Here is a 13,273-nt window from a genome sequence, read left to right as displayed (position 1 = left end):
TATTCTTCTGTGAAACGCGTAGCAAAGATTATGCCATCAGACAGCTGACAACTTTTTACCAAAAATCTTTTCAAACAAGATTTTATTAAAAATAATTTAATACTAATTAGTATAAAATAATTAATATGAAGACATTGCTTTTGAAATCGTGTATTTATTACGGCTCTGCTGGGCCCTGCTGATAAACATATTATAATCTTACGCAATTATGCGTTGAAGGATAATTTGGTAATTTTAGTTTGTATTTCGTAGCCAATGCAGGTGCAATAAAACGACCCCCTAAAAAATGGATCCCGTGGAAAAATCTTGCGCACCTGCCATAATCGACTTTAATTATTTTTGAACCAGAGATAATATGAACGTGAAGTAAATACTGTACAATTTCGGCGCAGACAAAGAAATAAGCATGGCTGGCTTTAAGGAATTATCTTGATCAAGTGGCCCATTTTCAACATCCCAGCCTGCAAGTACCAGACAATATTTAATAGCACACTTGTATGTATGAAAAATGCTAGCACAATAAGAACAAATGAATTCCTGTACCACTGGGAATATCAATACTGCAGCAGGGTGTAGACATGTGTAGCATATTGTCAATAATCTCAGTGAATTCCTTTCGGACAGGAGCTTTGAAGCTAAAGCCAAATAGTGCATCGACAACAAGTGAGTATTTTGAATTCAAGTCTTCAGTAGTTGGGCATGCTGTTAAAAATGGGATTTCAAACAGTTCACACTGCTTTGTAAGATTTTCATAGAGAGTCTTGGCTGTACGCTTGGGATAGAAGATTTCAGGACAGTAGCTATAAAAGAAATAAGAGACATGTAAAAAAAACTGCTGCTGCAAGTACCTCAGATTATAATACCCAAACATTTTCAAATGTCTTGCACAAACAAGTCCATCTCCTCCATTATTCCCTGGACCTACAACAATCAATACATTTTTGGATTCTGGAAATCCTTCTGCAATTGCTGATGCACAACTGATGAAAGAAAATAAACAACTAAATACAATCTACAGAAATTATTATTTTAAGGCTTATCAAGCTTTACACCTTAATCCTGCCAGTTCCATTAACTGTTCGACTCCAAAATAGTTGAAAAGCTCCACATCAAGTGCAATTGCATCGGATTGGTTGAGATAACTATGGGGATGCATTTTAAACGAATGTGTTGATCGTATCAATGGAAATGTTTGACTTTTCCTGTAGATTTGAGAATTCCTATAAGTAAATATTTTGCCGAGTAAACTGATGCTGCCGACAGCAGAACGCATCGTAAACGTTATGTCAAAACGAATAAACAACAACACACCTCCTACTTGCCATACCGTTTTCTCAATTATTTCGTATTTTACATTTCACACGTAAAAATAACTGTTATTCGGCAATAATCGCAGATTTTTTTATTAGATGAAATATCCAGCAGTGCGCAGTTTAATTTAAAAAAAAAATTATATTATACGACGATGTTGGAATTTATTTTTGAAATAAAAAAAAATTAGAGAAAACTTCGAAATCCACTTTTTGGTTACCCCTCAAAATTTCTGCATTCGCACTCGTTATTAATTTATACAAATCCAATCGTTAATAATCCAATTTGTTGTTAAGTAGTGGTATTTTCTTAACTAAGTTTAAGTTTTTAACATTACTATTTATAATGTGGAATGTACAAGTGTATTTTAATTTCTGCTAAATAAAGATGATGTGTAGTAAACAAGAATGAAAAAGGCAAATATGAGAAACCCAACATAGCACATAGTTTTCCTGTTACCGCTTCCCATGTTTAAAATGTTCTTGACTCTTCCCATGCTTTTCCCCAAAAGACTGTGTGAGCTGTCAAAATCATCAACCATTCCATTTAAAAAGCTATTTTGATCCTTTGTTTCATGTTCAATTTCAAATGCCAGCTAAAAAAAATAAGAAGTTAGACACAATTAACAATTTTGGAAGAATAAAGCAGTGGCAGCAACTTACACTTTTTAATCTTGATACTTTTCCGGCTAGTTCCTGGGCAAGACGCTCATTTTGCTCTTCCACCACGTCATCTTGAGCGGGACCTAAATAAAAATAACATTTCACTCAAAAGTAGAACACTAGATTTCAGAGAAAGGCTAGCAGCAGGAGAAGAAATTCTAAACCAAGATGGTTACACGGCAAAATAGATTGAATTTTATACCCATGGCAGAGTATCCCCACTCGTTGTTTTTTTTCCTATGCGCAATTTTCGGTGCTTTACGTTGGATTCTTATAATAAAATAGCCTCACAAGTGTGACGAAACTCGGAAGTTACGTGGCAAATAACTCGAATAGTCAGACTCGAACAACATCACCGATTCACCATTCGCTGATTAAGTGACAAAACAAGAATGTAAAAACTACCTTTTTCAGTCGCTAGGTGGCGAAGAAAAGCCATCTGCTGAGAACAATTCAATATAAAAATCAAAACAAAAGCAAGTGTCAAGTGTCATATCAAAATAATACGGGCTCTTGAGTAACAATACCGCCGTCACTGAGAATTGAGGTTTTTGTTACGACAGCTGTCGTTTCTTGCAGTTATTATTTATTTAATCTAGAACAGAATCTAGTATTCTCGCAGATCTCTGATTGTATGCCGTTTCTCTTATAGGTTGTGAAACATATATTGACGAGAAGCTTAGACCAGTGTCGAATATCCGCTTTGAAAACGTTCAAAACAATCCAATGGAGATATTTTTTCAAATATGCTTGGTGATATTAAGTTTCTCGTCATTTTCACACTGCCTTGATAATGGTTTGGCATTGTCTCCACCAATGGGGTGGCTGGCGTGGCAGAGATTTAGATGCAACACCGACTGTGTCAATGATCCAAAGCACTGCATCAGGTTCCAAACAATTTCCTTTTTAATAAAGTAAAATGTTTCATTCCAGGAATTTTTTCTTAAACAATCTTTACTCTGTAGTGAACGATTATTTATGGAGATGGCTGATCTTCTGGTCTCAGAAGGCTATGCCAAAGCTGGTTACAATTTAATTAGCTTGGACGACTGCTGGTTGGATAAAGTAAGAGATTCTGATGGCAGATTGAAAGCCGATCCCATTCGATTCCCTAGTGGCATACCAGCACTTTCCGATTATGTGAGACGATTATCATTTCTTTGAAGTAAAATATCTTATCTCCGCAAATAACTCATTTAATTATATTTTTTTTGTATTTTTTTTAAAGATACACTCCCGTGGCTTGCGATTTGGAATTTACGAAGATTATGGAAACTACACTTGCGCTGGCTACCCAGTAAATTGATTTTTTGCTTTACTGTTTATATTTTCAGAATGGTTAAAAAGTAATTTGTTTTCAATATATTTATTAAGGGTATTTTGAACAACATGAAATTGGACGCTCAAACTTTTGCGGACTGGAAAGTTGACTATGTCAAACTAGACGGCTGTTATTCATTCCCATCTCAAATGGATAAAGGTAAAATAATATTTTGTCTTTGAGTACTAGCTGTAGCCTTGCAATTGGTGGAAAATTGAAGTACCGTTGTTCTTCCAACATTAAGGTTACCCCGAATTCGGATATTATCTTAACCGCACTGGCCGCTCAATGATATACTCGTGTTCTTGGCCGTTCTATCAACTAGTTACCAAAATGGAGGTAATTATTTCTGATGCATTATTTGTAGTTAACAAAACTATTCATTTCTCTCTTTGAATTTCAGCCTGATTACGCAACCATCAGCAAAACCTGCAATCTTTGGCGCAACTTTGAAGATATTCAGGTATTTATTTGATTCAAATGATTTTGTATTGAATGAAACCCAAAAGTTCAAACAGTAAAATGTTTCCAATAAAAAAGGACTCGTGGCAGAGCGTTACTTCAATCATCGATTATTACGGGGATAACCAAGACACTTTGATTCCCCTGGCCGGGCCTGGCCACTGGAATGATCCGGACATGGTATCTCAACTTTTGTTCATGTGAAAACAAAGAAACCTCAACAAACTACTAAAATGTATTTCACGTGCAGCTGATCATTGGAAATTTCGGTTTGAGTTACGAGCAAAGTCGCGCTCAAATGTGCATGTGGGCCATCATGGCTTCCCCTCTTTTAATGTCGGTCGATTTGAGAACCATTCGACCTGAATTCAAAGCTATCTTGCTCAACACTGAAATTATTGCTGTCAACCAGGACCCCCTGGGCGTCCAGGGAAGAAGAGTTTACAAAGTACGTGATTTTATTTCCATTTTTATTGAATCAAGAACTAATTCTAAATTGTCTTCTTCTTTATTCGAAAAAGAAACAAGGAATCGAAATTTGGACCAAGCCCGTCTTGCCCAAGAGCGGCCAACGATATTCGTGGGCCATCGTCGTCCTTAATCGGCGTGTTGATGGAACGCCGTCGCAAGTCACCGTTCCACTGCGTGAATTGGGTTTAGATTCCGGCGATGGCTACCACGTCCGCGAACTGAATGAGCACAAAGACGTTGGAATCATTTCACCGGATCAGGCCATCCAGGTCGACGTCAACCCTTCAGGTAAAAAAAATAAAAAAACGGACCATCGACTAACAGTTGCACGAAAAATGTAAAACTCTAAAAGCCTTTTCCTTAACTTTGACTGGATGCAGGTGTCGCCATGCTGAAGTGCACCATCATACGAGTGCCCCCTTTCACTCCCTAATGGGATTACGTTGTAAAAAGACTCTCCAACACCAGAAAAAGGCAACATTTTCCATTGTGTACAAAAAAAAATAAAAATAAAATAAGAAATCTATTTATACATAAATTTCCCAGTTTATCCAATAAAAACATTCGGATGCAGTGCTATATTATATATCTATTTTATTTTATAGGTAAGTGAAGGATATAGTCTTCCGCGTCCGGGCGGATGTGGACTGGAATCGAATACGGAAGGATACTCGATTTGCGTTTGTGTGTGTTATAGATAATAGGATATCTATATACAGCCGAAGAAACGTGGGATGAGGCTGCTGCCGGTATCGTGAGCGCAGCGACTCATGAAAAGTGCAACAGATCAAAAAGAAAGGGGGGTTGGGTGGATGGATGGAGGAAACGCGCGCATATAGACAACCGGATCGACGACCGTAGGGCCACAGCGACAACACAAAAAGACACACACACAAAGAAAAAAAGAGTTTGGCGTTAGATATACGCAAACGCGTTAGCACTCTGCGAAACGTTTGGGGGGGGAGGTAACTGATTAGATAGTCAGAAAGGAAGTTTGTTCTCCGTCATAACAACAACGTCTTCCTTCGATTTCCCGTGGGGGGGGGGGGGAGCTGGGAAGAAGAAAAAGGAAAAGACGGTCAACATTTCCCGATGATTGTCACGATTCACGGCGATAGAGAAAGTCAACACTGTTGCGATAACAAGCTAAATCTCTCTGCTGCGCTGTTAGCCATGAAAATCACGAATTTATAGTGCTGGAAATGCACCACCCGAATCAACAAAAGCGGATTCCGGACGACGGATGTCAACTTTCTTGGGTTCATAACTTTTGATGGGGACCAATAATTGCCCCAAAAGTTCATGGTTAGGTAGAAAAATAATAATAATAATAATTCATGGAAGGAAGTCTAGTCCTGTACTCTAATCATAATCGATAGTGCATCATCTCTGGCTGTCGTCTTCCATCGTTATGGGTATTATCTATATACATATCTGTCATTCCTTATTGATGGCAAATTTTTCAGGTGAAGCAAGACATTACAGGTGGCGTTACAAACTATTGTATTTTTACCCCCTTCATATTCTGCTGCCATCAATCAATAAAAGGCTAGATGACAAATAGGTTTGGTTATAGTAAACGAGGTTATATATGCTATAGTACCCACTACCTATAATGGCCGCCGTCTTACTCCCTTTTTTTCCCCTTTTCCACATCGGGAGTTTTTAGGGGCGAGTAAAGAGTGCGTGCTGTTTAAAGGAGAGAGTAGCAGCGGAGCACACCTGGACGAAGAATGCACAAAGGAGAGTGCCGAGTGGGTTGTATTGATTTTTTGGGCGTAACCGTGCAACGCGCGCTGCTGCTGGAGAGACTATAGCTCCCGTTTCCCCTTTTCGTGACTGGGCTGCTGGTCTCTCCGTTGTTAAGGACGTCACAACAAGGTTGCGTAAACTGACTCGATATAATTTATACCCGTTATATATATCTCTTAAGCGTCGTGCTGTAATTATTGATTTCGTGTCGGCCATGGAGCATCATGCAGATCCTTTCTATACAATTCAATATATCATAGGCCGCTGCTGCGGGCGTCACCAAATAGTTGCGGGTCACCGGGAACCTTCAACGGGCTGGAAAAAATAGTATTAAAAGAGATGTTAGACCTACACTACTACTCACACAAAAAGAAGAGAACTATAGCTTATATATGATTTCTAGTGTGATTGTCGCCCAGGAAGGAAATCTAAGGAGGCCCTGGCATACTATACAGCTGGGAGCGATGGTGCATCCAACCGGAGGAGCGGCGGATGTAATCAAGACGACCCAGCCATGAAATGATGAGTCGGCTTGTGCAAATTCCAAGTAACAAAATAGAGAGCTACATAGCGCTTTTGGTTTTTTCATTCTTTATTATATCAATTTGCTTTGCCCATATACTTTTTAATTACAGTATATGTAAAGGTGCTGCTGTCCGGATAGGAAACCAAGTAATGGCTATGCTGTCATAGTGACGAGAGCCGATGGAAAATGCCATCAATTATGGAGACAAATGATTACGATATGCGGATGCACAGGGCCCAGGGCCCTGCATCAGTATTACTATATCCAAGTTGCCTTTGGGCGCAATCAATATTGGATGGCTTCATAGAAAAGCAGACCGTAATAATGATGATGATGCCCGCATGAGCCTAGATGCCATATACCCGTCGAGTTCCTCTTTTTTTAATTAAGATAAGTGAAGATAAGATTGCAATACCGAGAACGACCCTCTGCTGCTGCTTGGCAGCGGTGTGCTTCAACAACAACAACAACTTTTGAGATTCGACCAACGGCCGTTTGACAGGACAGTCAAAGGGTTCTCGTTGTTGGCCAATTTGCCAGCAGCCCCTCTCATTTTCCTATACTGCGCAGCATTTCGTGTTATTTTATTAGCCGAGTTGTACATCAGTTTGCGTGTTGTTTCGTCAGCTGGGCGACAAATGCGCATGCCCCTCCCATAATTAAAAGCGACCACAAAGACAACCAACATTTCTATGTATTATAACATCGACACATTCCTTTTGGATGTGTATAGTATAAGAAATAAAAGCGGAGACTTGGTGTGTAGCAACAGGTCGTCCAAGACCTCGAGTGATGATGACAGAAAAAGAATAAAATATACGACTGGTGGTTTTGGGTTGACGACTGCGCGCCAGGTTGAAGCTGTTGCACCGCCCAGCTGCTGGTGTAGTAGACGAGTCTGTTGGCTGCCTCTCTCCTCCTCCCTATTTGGCCAGCAGTTTGCTCTCGCATTCATCCCGCAGTTCACAGTGCTACGAACCTTGACAGAGTGATCGCGGCTGTTGATCGCTCTCATGTTCTCCCGCTCTCATCCGCCGACCAGGATTATTAGGTAAGTCTCTACTACACCGCATCATCTCTATATATTTGTTTTTAGTCGACTATTAATAAAATTTCTACAGATCTATTCAGCAGCGTTGAAAATTCCAACCAGCTAGAAAATGTCCTACTCGTTCCGTCACGGTGGTAAGAATCAATCGTCGTCATCATCTTCTACTTCAACTTCTACGAGCGGAGGTCACCAACGAATTGCTTACGGCAGTCGATCGACCAGCACGGGAACGCCGCCGCAAACGCCAACCATTCGCGTGACATCTCCCGTGCCGGACGTCGTCGGAATGATTGACATTTGGGATCCGGAAGTTGTCGAAGATGAGCCGCCACCGCCGTCGTCGTCGTCGACCACTTCTCCCAAGGCCTACAGTTTCCGCTACAAAGAGGAGAAACAGCACAAGCAGCGCAAACATCACGCGACGGAGACTAACAAAACCAATTTCTCCGATTCCGCCATGCAAGCCGATCCTGTTGAATTGATGGAATCGCCGTCCAGCACAGCACAACAACCACCGGTAGCAGCAGCACAACCGGCGATCGAAGCGACAATCATTTACGTCAATCAAATCGGTGACGCCCTCAGTCCCATTGACGACGACGGGCTCAAAACGGCCGGTGAGTCGGAAGAATCTTCCGACTGCGAAGAAATCAGTCAGATCAGTGCCGTCACTCAGATTCCGCGTGGCGAGTCCAGCCAGAATCAGCAGGAGCCATCGCCACAAGTTGCCGAGGAACCGGCTGATCCGTTGATCCTGATAACAGATCCAGCAGCGATCCTGCCGGAAGAAAAGACTCTTCCGGTGGTGGCCAGTCACTCGCCTCAACGCATCATCTGGGAGGAGATAAACTCGCCATCATCAGAGGCCGGTAAACCGGTAAAACGCGTTCAATTCAGTCGATCCTTAAGTCTGGTGCCAGGATCCAGCGCAGCTCAACAGACGGCATCCGTCGAAGGCGCCGACCAGCGCGGCGGCGGAGTCGGAATTATCCGACCCGGTGCCGGAAGGCGATATTCCAGTTTGGATTCGGGCAGCAACCCGGTGAGTAGCCACGACATTTTCCCGTCGATGCTCACCTTTATCGGTGAACAGCATCACCACCAACCATCAGGAGTGATTTCCGATCGGAAAATGTTGAGTCCGACTCCGGAATCGGCCCTGGAGAGCGCCCAGTCGCCTCAACAGGAGAGCGAGTCGATCGTGGCGGCCAAGATGGACCAAGACGAGCTGAACGAATTACAATCGAGAGCCGACGAGCCCGACGGCACAATGACGACGTTATCAGGTACCTAATGACTCAAGTGCTGTGCTATATAAGGCTGTGTGTGTACACATTTTATTCGACCATCGATTATACGGATGGAGAGAGATGACTGTATTGACGTCAGTTTCTATTTTTCTGTGACTGTCTCTCTGTGTGTTTGCACTCGGTTGGATCTCTCCTATCGATCCGTCTCCTTCTTGTCTCGTTGAAGCCTTAACAGCTATAGTAGAAATGTTTTTTTCAAAAAATAAGAGCTAGAGAAAAACCCTTCAAGTTGTGATGAACCGTTTCAAGATGACTGGGGGGCCACTTAACCGCGGTGTATACATCATTATTCGGTTGGTTTGTTTGTGTGTGTATTATCATTCATCTGGCGTTTCTATATTAGTGACTGTCGAGGAGGTGGGTGTTGAAGGGATGACGAATCAGCACGATCCGACTTGCGATCTCTTCGACCGGCTAAACGCTTTGAAAAACGACGAGGAACTCATGGATTTGGCGACGGGATTCGTTCTCCAGTTGCTCCGCTCAGCTCAAGAAGAGACGCTCAGACGCGGTCACGTAGCCAGCAAGGTATCGACATTTCAAGTAAATAACCGTGGCGGAATCTTTTTCGTTCTAAAATATTCGTTTCAACTCTATTTGACGACATTCTAATCTGAATTTGTCCTTTTTCTTGTATTTGTGACTTTGCCACACGTCGTGGTAAAAGATGGAGCAGAAGAGCAAATTAAGTCTCGAATTGCAACGTAAGTTGATTGAATTTCTTTTCCTTCTATAGATATTATTGTCTTGTAATATATAGACGCGATTGCCTAGTACTAAAAAGCCCGTCAGCGACGTCAAGTGTTGATGAATAGAAAAAGGGTTGAAGCGGCAAAGTAATTAAAAATATTTCCTTTTCTAGGCCTAATTCATTCCTACATACACATATTTCTCCCGACTCTTATTTCCTTTTTTGTCGTATTTGCTTGATTATATTTCGGCGAAAAAAACAAATAAAACAAATAGTCTGGGTGAAACTTTTCTATAATATTTCACGACCGGAGCAGAGCGTGCGGGAATATGTTTGGATGCGCGTGTGAGGAGCGCAATCATTCCGCCATCAAAGGAAAATGGGCCCCGCTTGATTATCCCCGCCGTTTTCTCTCGCTGTTGCGTCCAATGTATACACGCCGTCTTCGTCAATATTAGATGTCTATACCCCCCTACCGTAAAGTATGAGCGTTAGCCGGTATACTACTATATATGCTATATTACGCCAACCTCTAATATTGACGTTGAGCAACACAATCGAACCCATCGCCACCAACAATAGGCGCATCGTTCACAGCTCAGCACCAGTCTCTTTCTCTCTCTATAGTACACTAGATATAGGATTAGCCGTTAATATATAGAATATAGTCGGCTATAGAGTTAATTGACGCGGCCGGGGAAATTTAATAATTGAATTTTCGACAATAATTTAGTAATCACGCGCTATGGGCTATATATATAGGGAAATGTGTGTCTAGCGCAAATAAATGTCCGACGTTTACATCTTGAATCTTTTTTCTTTTCCATCTAAAACTACTGTACATGTATTCAAGTCCCTTTTGTGTTCGCTTCATGAATCTTGGATGAATACTTGAAGCGCGAAATGATGTCGAGCTGTTTCTTCTCACTGTGCATTCGCGCGTGTCCCAGGCATCGCCCGTCGTCGTCCCACCAATGAGAAAAAATCCATACTACACACATTATATAGTCCCCCATTTTCTTTTATTTCGTTTTAAATCAATAAGAACTTTGTCCATAAGCCTTATATCTTTTTTATTTCCCCTTTATAACAACTGTGTGTGTGTTTTTACTGTATACCTTGACATATAAGGAATGACAGCCAATTTATGTCTGCGATGTTTTTTGTTTCAGATGTCGCCGTTCCGAAAGGGAGACACAACCGAAAATGGTACAGCCGACTGCGAATGCTTTTATTACGGACTTTGACCTGCACTTGCGTACCGACTCACCCCAACATCCAATCACCTTTGTCCAACTAATCCCTGAGCAGCGCTGGGGGAGAAAAAGAAAAGAAAAACAATGTGGTTGTTTGCTGCTGATGGGAGTTTGACAATGTTCAGCGGTCGATATTATAGAAGAGGAGCTCACATGGCCGCGCACGTCTTAAATGTAACATGTATAACCCTTTGCGGATTACCCGATCAATTATCAATCAAGATTATTAACTACTTATAATAGAACACCCTGCCCCGGAACACTTTAATTTTAAATTATCATTTCAAAACTATTATATATCCCTACCGTTTAATTCTATACCATTTATACGTGAATCGAGAATTGATGTCTGCATATATCATGTCGTTATTGTGTTGATGATGGCCAGAAAATAAAATAAAAAGAATACAAATTACGAACCGTAAAAAAAACCCAAAAAAAGTTTTGAATTACATTTGGGTGATGTGATAGAGGCCAACTTTGGTGACGTCGTCGTATAATGAAGGGAAACCGACACTCTGGAAAATGAGGGAGAGAGTAATAGAGTCTGTGATGGCAGGTGATGAACGTCATCAAAGAGAAAGGTGATAAAAACTATGCGACTATATCATTTACTAAGGGAAGATATTTAACGACCTGCCGTCAAGGATTAGTGTCAAGTGCTTAGATAGTCTCTATATAGACTAGAGTCGGATGTTGTATCCAGGATTATTCCGCTTCTTTTCAGCGTCCACGGTAAACTATATCAAATTCTTTTCTCATTTCTTTTCACTTCATTTTTAATACGAGGGTTAGACATAAAAAAGGGGGGTTTTATTTAGATGAAATTGGGTGATGTAATGATCAGGATTTATTAGTCCACTCCACTTTTTCGCCGGGGTAGTACATCTTAGTAGTCGGGTCACAAAGATAGCAGCATCTCTAACAATCCGTGGGCCACGGAATATAACCCAATGTTGAGATTCTGTTCGCATCTGAGTGCTCACCAGATTGATGATATAATATAAAAGGTGGATCGATGCAGCCGGGCCAAAAGGAACACACAAAAAAGAGTCTAAAGGTAAAATAATAATGGCAAAAAAAGGTAGGTAACTCGCAAATGGATTCTAAAAAAGACAATAGAGTCTATGGAGCGGCTCTCGTTTTTATAATAAAGAATTCATTCGTCTTCTTCTTCTCGTTTCTTTCATTGGCCAAAGTTGTTACAATGTAATCACTCCGGGGACCACAGCAGCAGCACAGCCAAGCTGGTGACGCAGACAGGATGCTGCTGTCGCTTCAGTTACCGTGTGCACACTGTGCATGTGTGTATATATATCGATCCGCAACGACTACGGCTATTGATCAAAACTCCCCGAGTGAACCAATCCTGCAGGATATGTCACACACAAATTGAAAAGAAAAATCTATTTTCCTTTTTAAAAAAACAACTTACAAACTCTGACCGTCAATGTACACCCAAAAAAAAGGGTTTAGACTTTTCCGTTGACATGGACACGAACATGAACTTGATTTCACAAGTGTTTTCGCCCAGCAGCACTCGTAAGGAATCATTATAGAGAGAATACAAGTTGGAAAGTGTACGGCATCCTCGTTTTTGTCTTTTTATATTTTATTTTCTATCTCGTTATGAGCGACCAAACGTGAGAACATAAAAATAAAAACGAGTACTACTATATACCAGTATTGCATTTGTGCCCCCAAGTAAAAAAGAAAATCTGTCATGCGCCAACAGAGAGACCTCCAAATCCTTAAAAAGGGTGGTGTCATCGCGACGAACTCGGCTACCGAATATATAAATATACAGAACATGGTATGTGTGTGTGTGCATACATAAATATAGACTGGGGGGGGGGGGGTCCCTGACTCTGATCTCCCTTTCTGAATTCTGTCGTTCACACTCGCTCTCTCCAGCAGTGGAAGAAAGAATACTATAGCAACTTTTGGGGGTCGAGAGATATACAAGAGCTTTACTGTGGCTACAGTTTTGATGTCTTTCTCGTGTTACCAGCAACTTATCTTTGCCTCTCTCGGGAGACGGACGAGTTTTTACTGTCCAACGCGTATATACATAAGTATAGTATAAACTGTAAAGTAGCTAGCTATAGCTGGATGTATTGTCTTGCCACCTGATCATGTCCCATGAAGAATCTATTTAAAAAATAAGAGCCGGAAAATGTATTCATGAAAGAAAAAGGATTGATCTTATTACCATCTATTTGATGGCCTTTATATGTAATAGGGAAGAATAGCTAACAGCGGAAATGAAAAAAGGAAAAATCATCATCGGAAAGATATTCGATCCGTCGTCGCTTTCCTTTCTTCCGACGGAGGCCATATAGTCATTCACTAAAGTTTAGTCAACTCTTTTGAAAAACGCCGGCTGCAAAACGGAAAAGAAAATGATGGAAATGGGATTTTTTCCTTCTTCTTCATCAATTTGTTTTTTTTTGCGTTCAA

At 41.1% G+C, this 13,273-nt stretch overlaps 3 protein-coding genes across 6 annotated transcripts; 2 read left to right on the top strand and 1 right to left on the bottom strand.

The window, feature by feature from the left end:
* Window positions 1-134: 134 nt before the first annotated feature.
* Window positions 135-2,347, bottom strand: LOC124190331 (NAD(P)H-hydrate epimerase). The gene is made up of 8 exons (XM_046582955.1): window positions 2,176-2,347; window positions 1,974-2,056; window positions 1,683-1,906; window positions 1,053-1,349; window positions 864-980; window positions 544-800; window positions 380-461; window positions 135-314 (listed from the first exon to the last, which is right to left on the bottom strand). Exons 1-8 carry the CDS (start codon window positions 2,177-2,179, stop codon window positions 191-193), a joined length of 1,188 nt encoding a protein of 395 aa, XP_046438911.1. The 5' UTR covers window positions 2,180-2,347; the 3' UTR covers window positions 135-190.
* Window positions 2,348-2,390: 43 nt separating this feature from the next.
* LOC124189848 (alpha-N-acetylgalactosaminidase-like) lies at window positions 2,391-4,800 on the top strand. 3 transcript variants are annotated; one of them, XM_046582326.1, is made up of 11 exons: window positions 2,391-2,520; window positions 2,626-2,860; window positions 2,939-3,113; window positions 3,202-3,270; window positions 3,348-3,453; window positions 3,539-3,633; window positions 3,698-3,757; window positions 3,835-3,936; window positions 4,007-4,204; window positions 4,278-4,515; window positions 4,608-4,800. In XM_046582326.1, the coding sequence occupies exons 2-11, from the start codon at window positions 2,700-2,702 to the stop codon at window positions 4,658-4,660; spliced, it is 1,257 nt and encodes a 418-aa protein (XP_046438282.1). In that variant the 5' UTR covers window positions 2,391-2,520; window positions 2,626-2,699; the 3' UTR covers window positions 4,661-4,800. The 3 variants fall into 3 exon arrangements, with proteins under 3 accessions (XP_046438282.1, XP_046438281.1, XP_046438283.1); XM_046582327.1 differs by having other exon boundaries at window positions 2,464-2,551; XM_046582325.1 differs by having other exon boundaries at window positions 2,458-2,860.
* Window positions 4,801-7,248: 2,448 nt separating this feature from the next.
* Window positions 7,249-11,228, top strand: LOC124189847. 2 transcript variants are annotated; one of them, XM_046582323.1, is made up of 5 exons: window positions 7,249-7,556; window positions 7,627-8,842; window positions 9,210-9,409; window positions 9,534-9,570; window positions 10,730-11,228. In XM_046582323.1, exons 2-5 carry the CDS (start codon window positions 7,666-7,668, stop codon window positions 10,855-10,857), a joined length of 1,542 nt encoding a protein of 513 aa, XP_046438279.1. In that variant the 5' UTR covers window positions 7,249-7,556; window positions 7,627-7,665; the 3' UTR covers window positions 10,858-11,228. The 2 variants fall into 2 exon arrangements, with proteins under 2 accessions (XP_046438279.1, XP_046438280.1); XM_046582324.1 differs by having other exon boundaries at window positions 7,251-7,556; window positions 9,210-9,394.
* Window positions 11,229-13,273: the final 2,045 nt, after the last annotated feature.

Source organism: Daphnia pulex, chromosome 3 (genome assembly GCF_021134715.1).
Source record: "Daphnia pulex isolate KAP4 chromosome 3, ASM2113471v1".
NCBI lineage: Eukaryota > Metazoa > Arthropoda > Branchiopoda > Diplostraca > Daphniidae > Daphnia > Daphnia pulex.
This window is presented reverse-complemented; position numbering and strand designations above follow the sequence as displayed.

Bases quoted from the DNA above. Each gene is read 5' to 3' on its own strand.
- LOC124190331 (XM_046582955.1), bottom strand. The intron at 1,350-1,682 runs TTAAAATACACT...GTGAAATGTAAA, and splicing joins TCATCTTTATTTAGCAGAAA to ATACGAAATAATTGAGAAAA. The intron at 981-1,052 runs GTGTAAAGCTTG...TTCTTTCATCAG, and splicing joins ATGGAACTGGCAGGATTAAG to TTGTGCATCAGCAATTGCAG.
- LOC124189847 (XM_046582323.1), top strand. From the start codon at position 7,666: ATGTCCTACTCGTTCCGTCACGGTGGTAAGAATCAATCGTCGTCATCA. The intron at 8,843-9,209 runs GTACCTAATGAC...TTTCTATATTAG, and splicing joins CACAATGACGACGTTATCAG to TGACTGTCGAGGAGGTGGGT. The intron at 9,410-9,533 runs GTAAATAACCGT...TCGTGGTAAAAG, and splicing joins GCAAGGTATCGACATTTCAA to ATGGAGCAGAAGAGCAAATT.
- LOC124189848 (XM_046582326.1), top strand. From the start codon at position 2,700: ATGGAGATATTTTTTCAAATATGCTTGGTGATATTAAGTTTCTCGTCA. The intron at 3,937-4,006 runs GTATCTCAACTT...TTTCACGTGCAG, and splicing joins ACTGGAATGATCCGGACATG to CTGATCATTGGAAATTTCGG. The intron at 4,205-4,277 runs GTACGTGATTTT...TATTCGAAAAAG, and splicing joins AGGGAAGAAGAGTTTACAAA to AAACAAGGAATCGAAATTTG.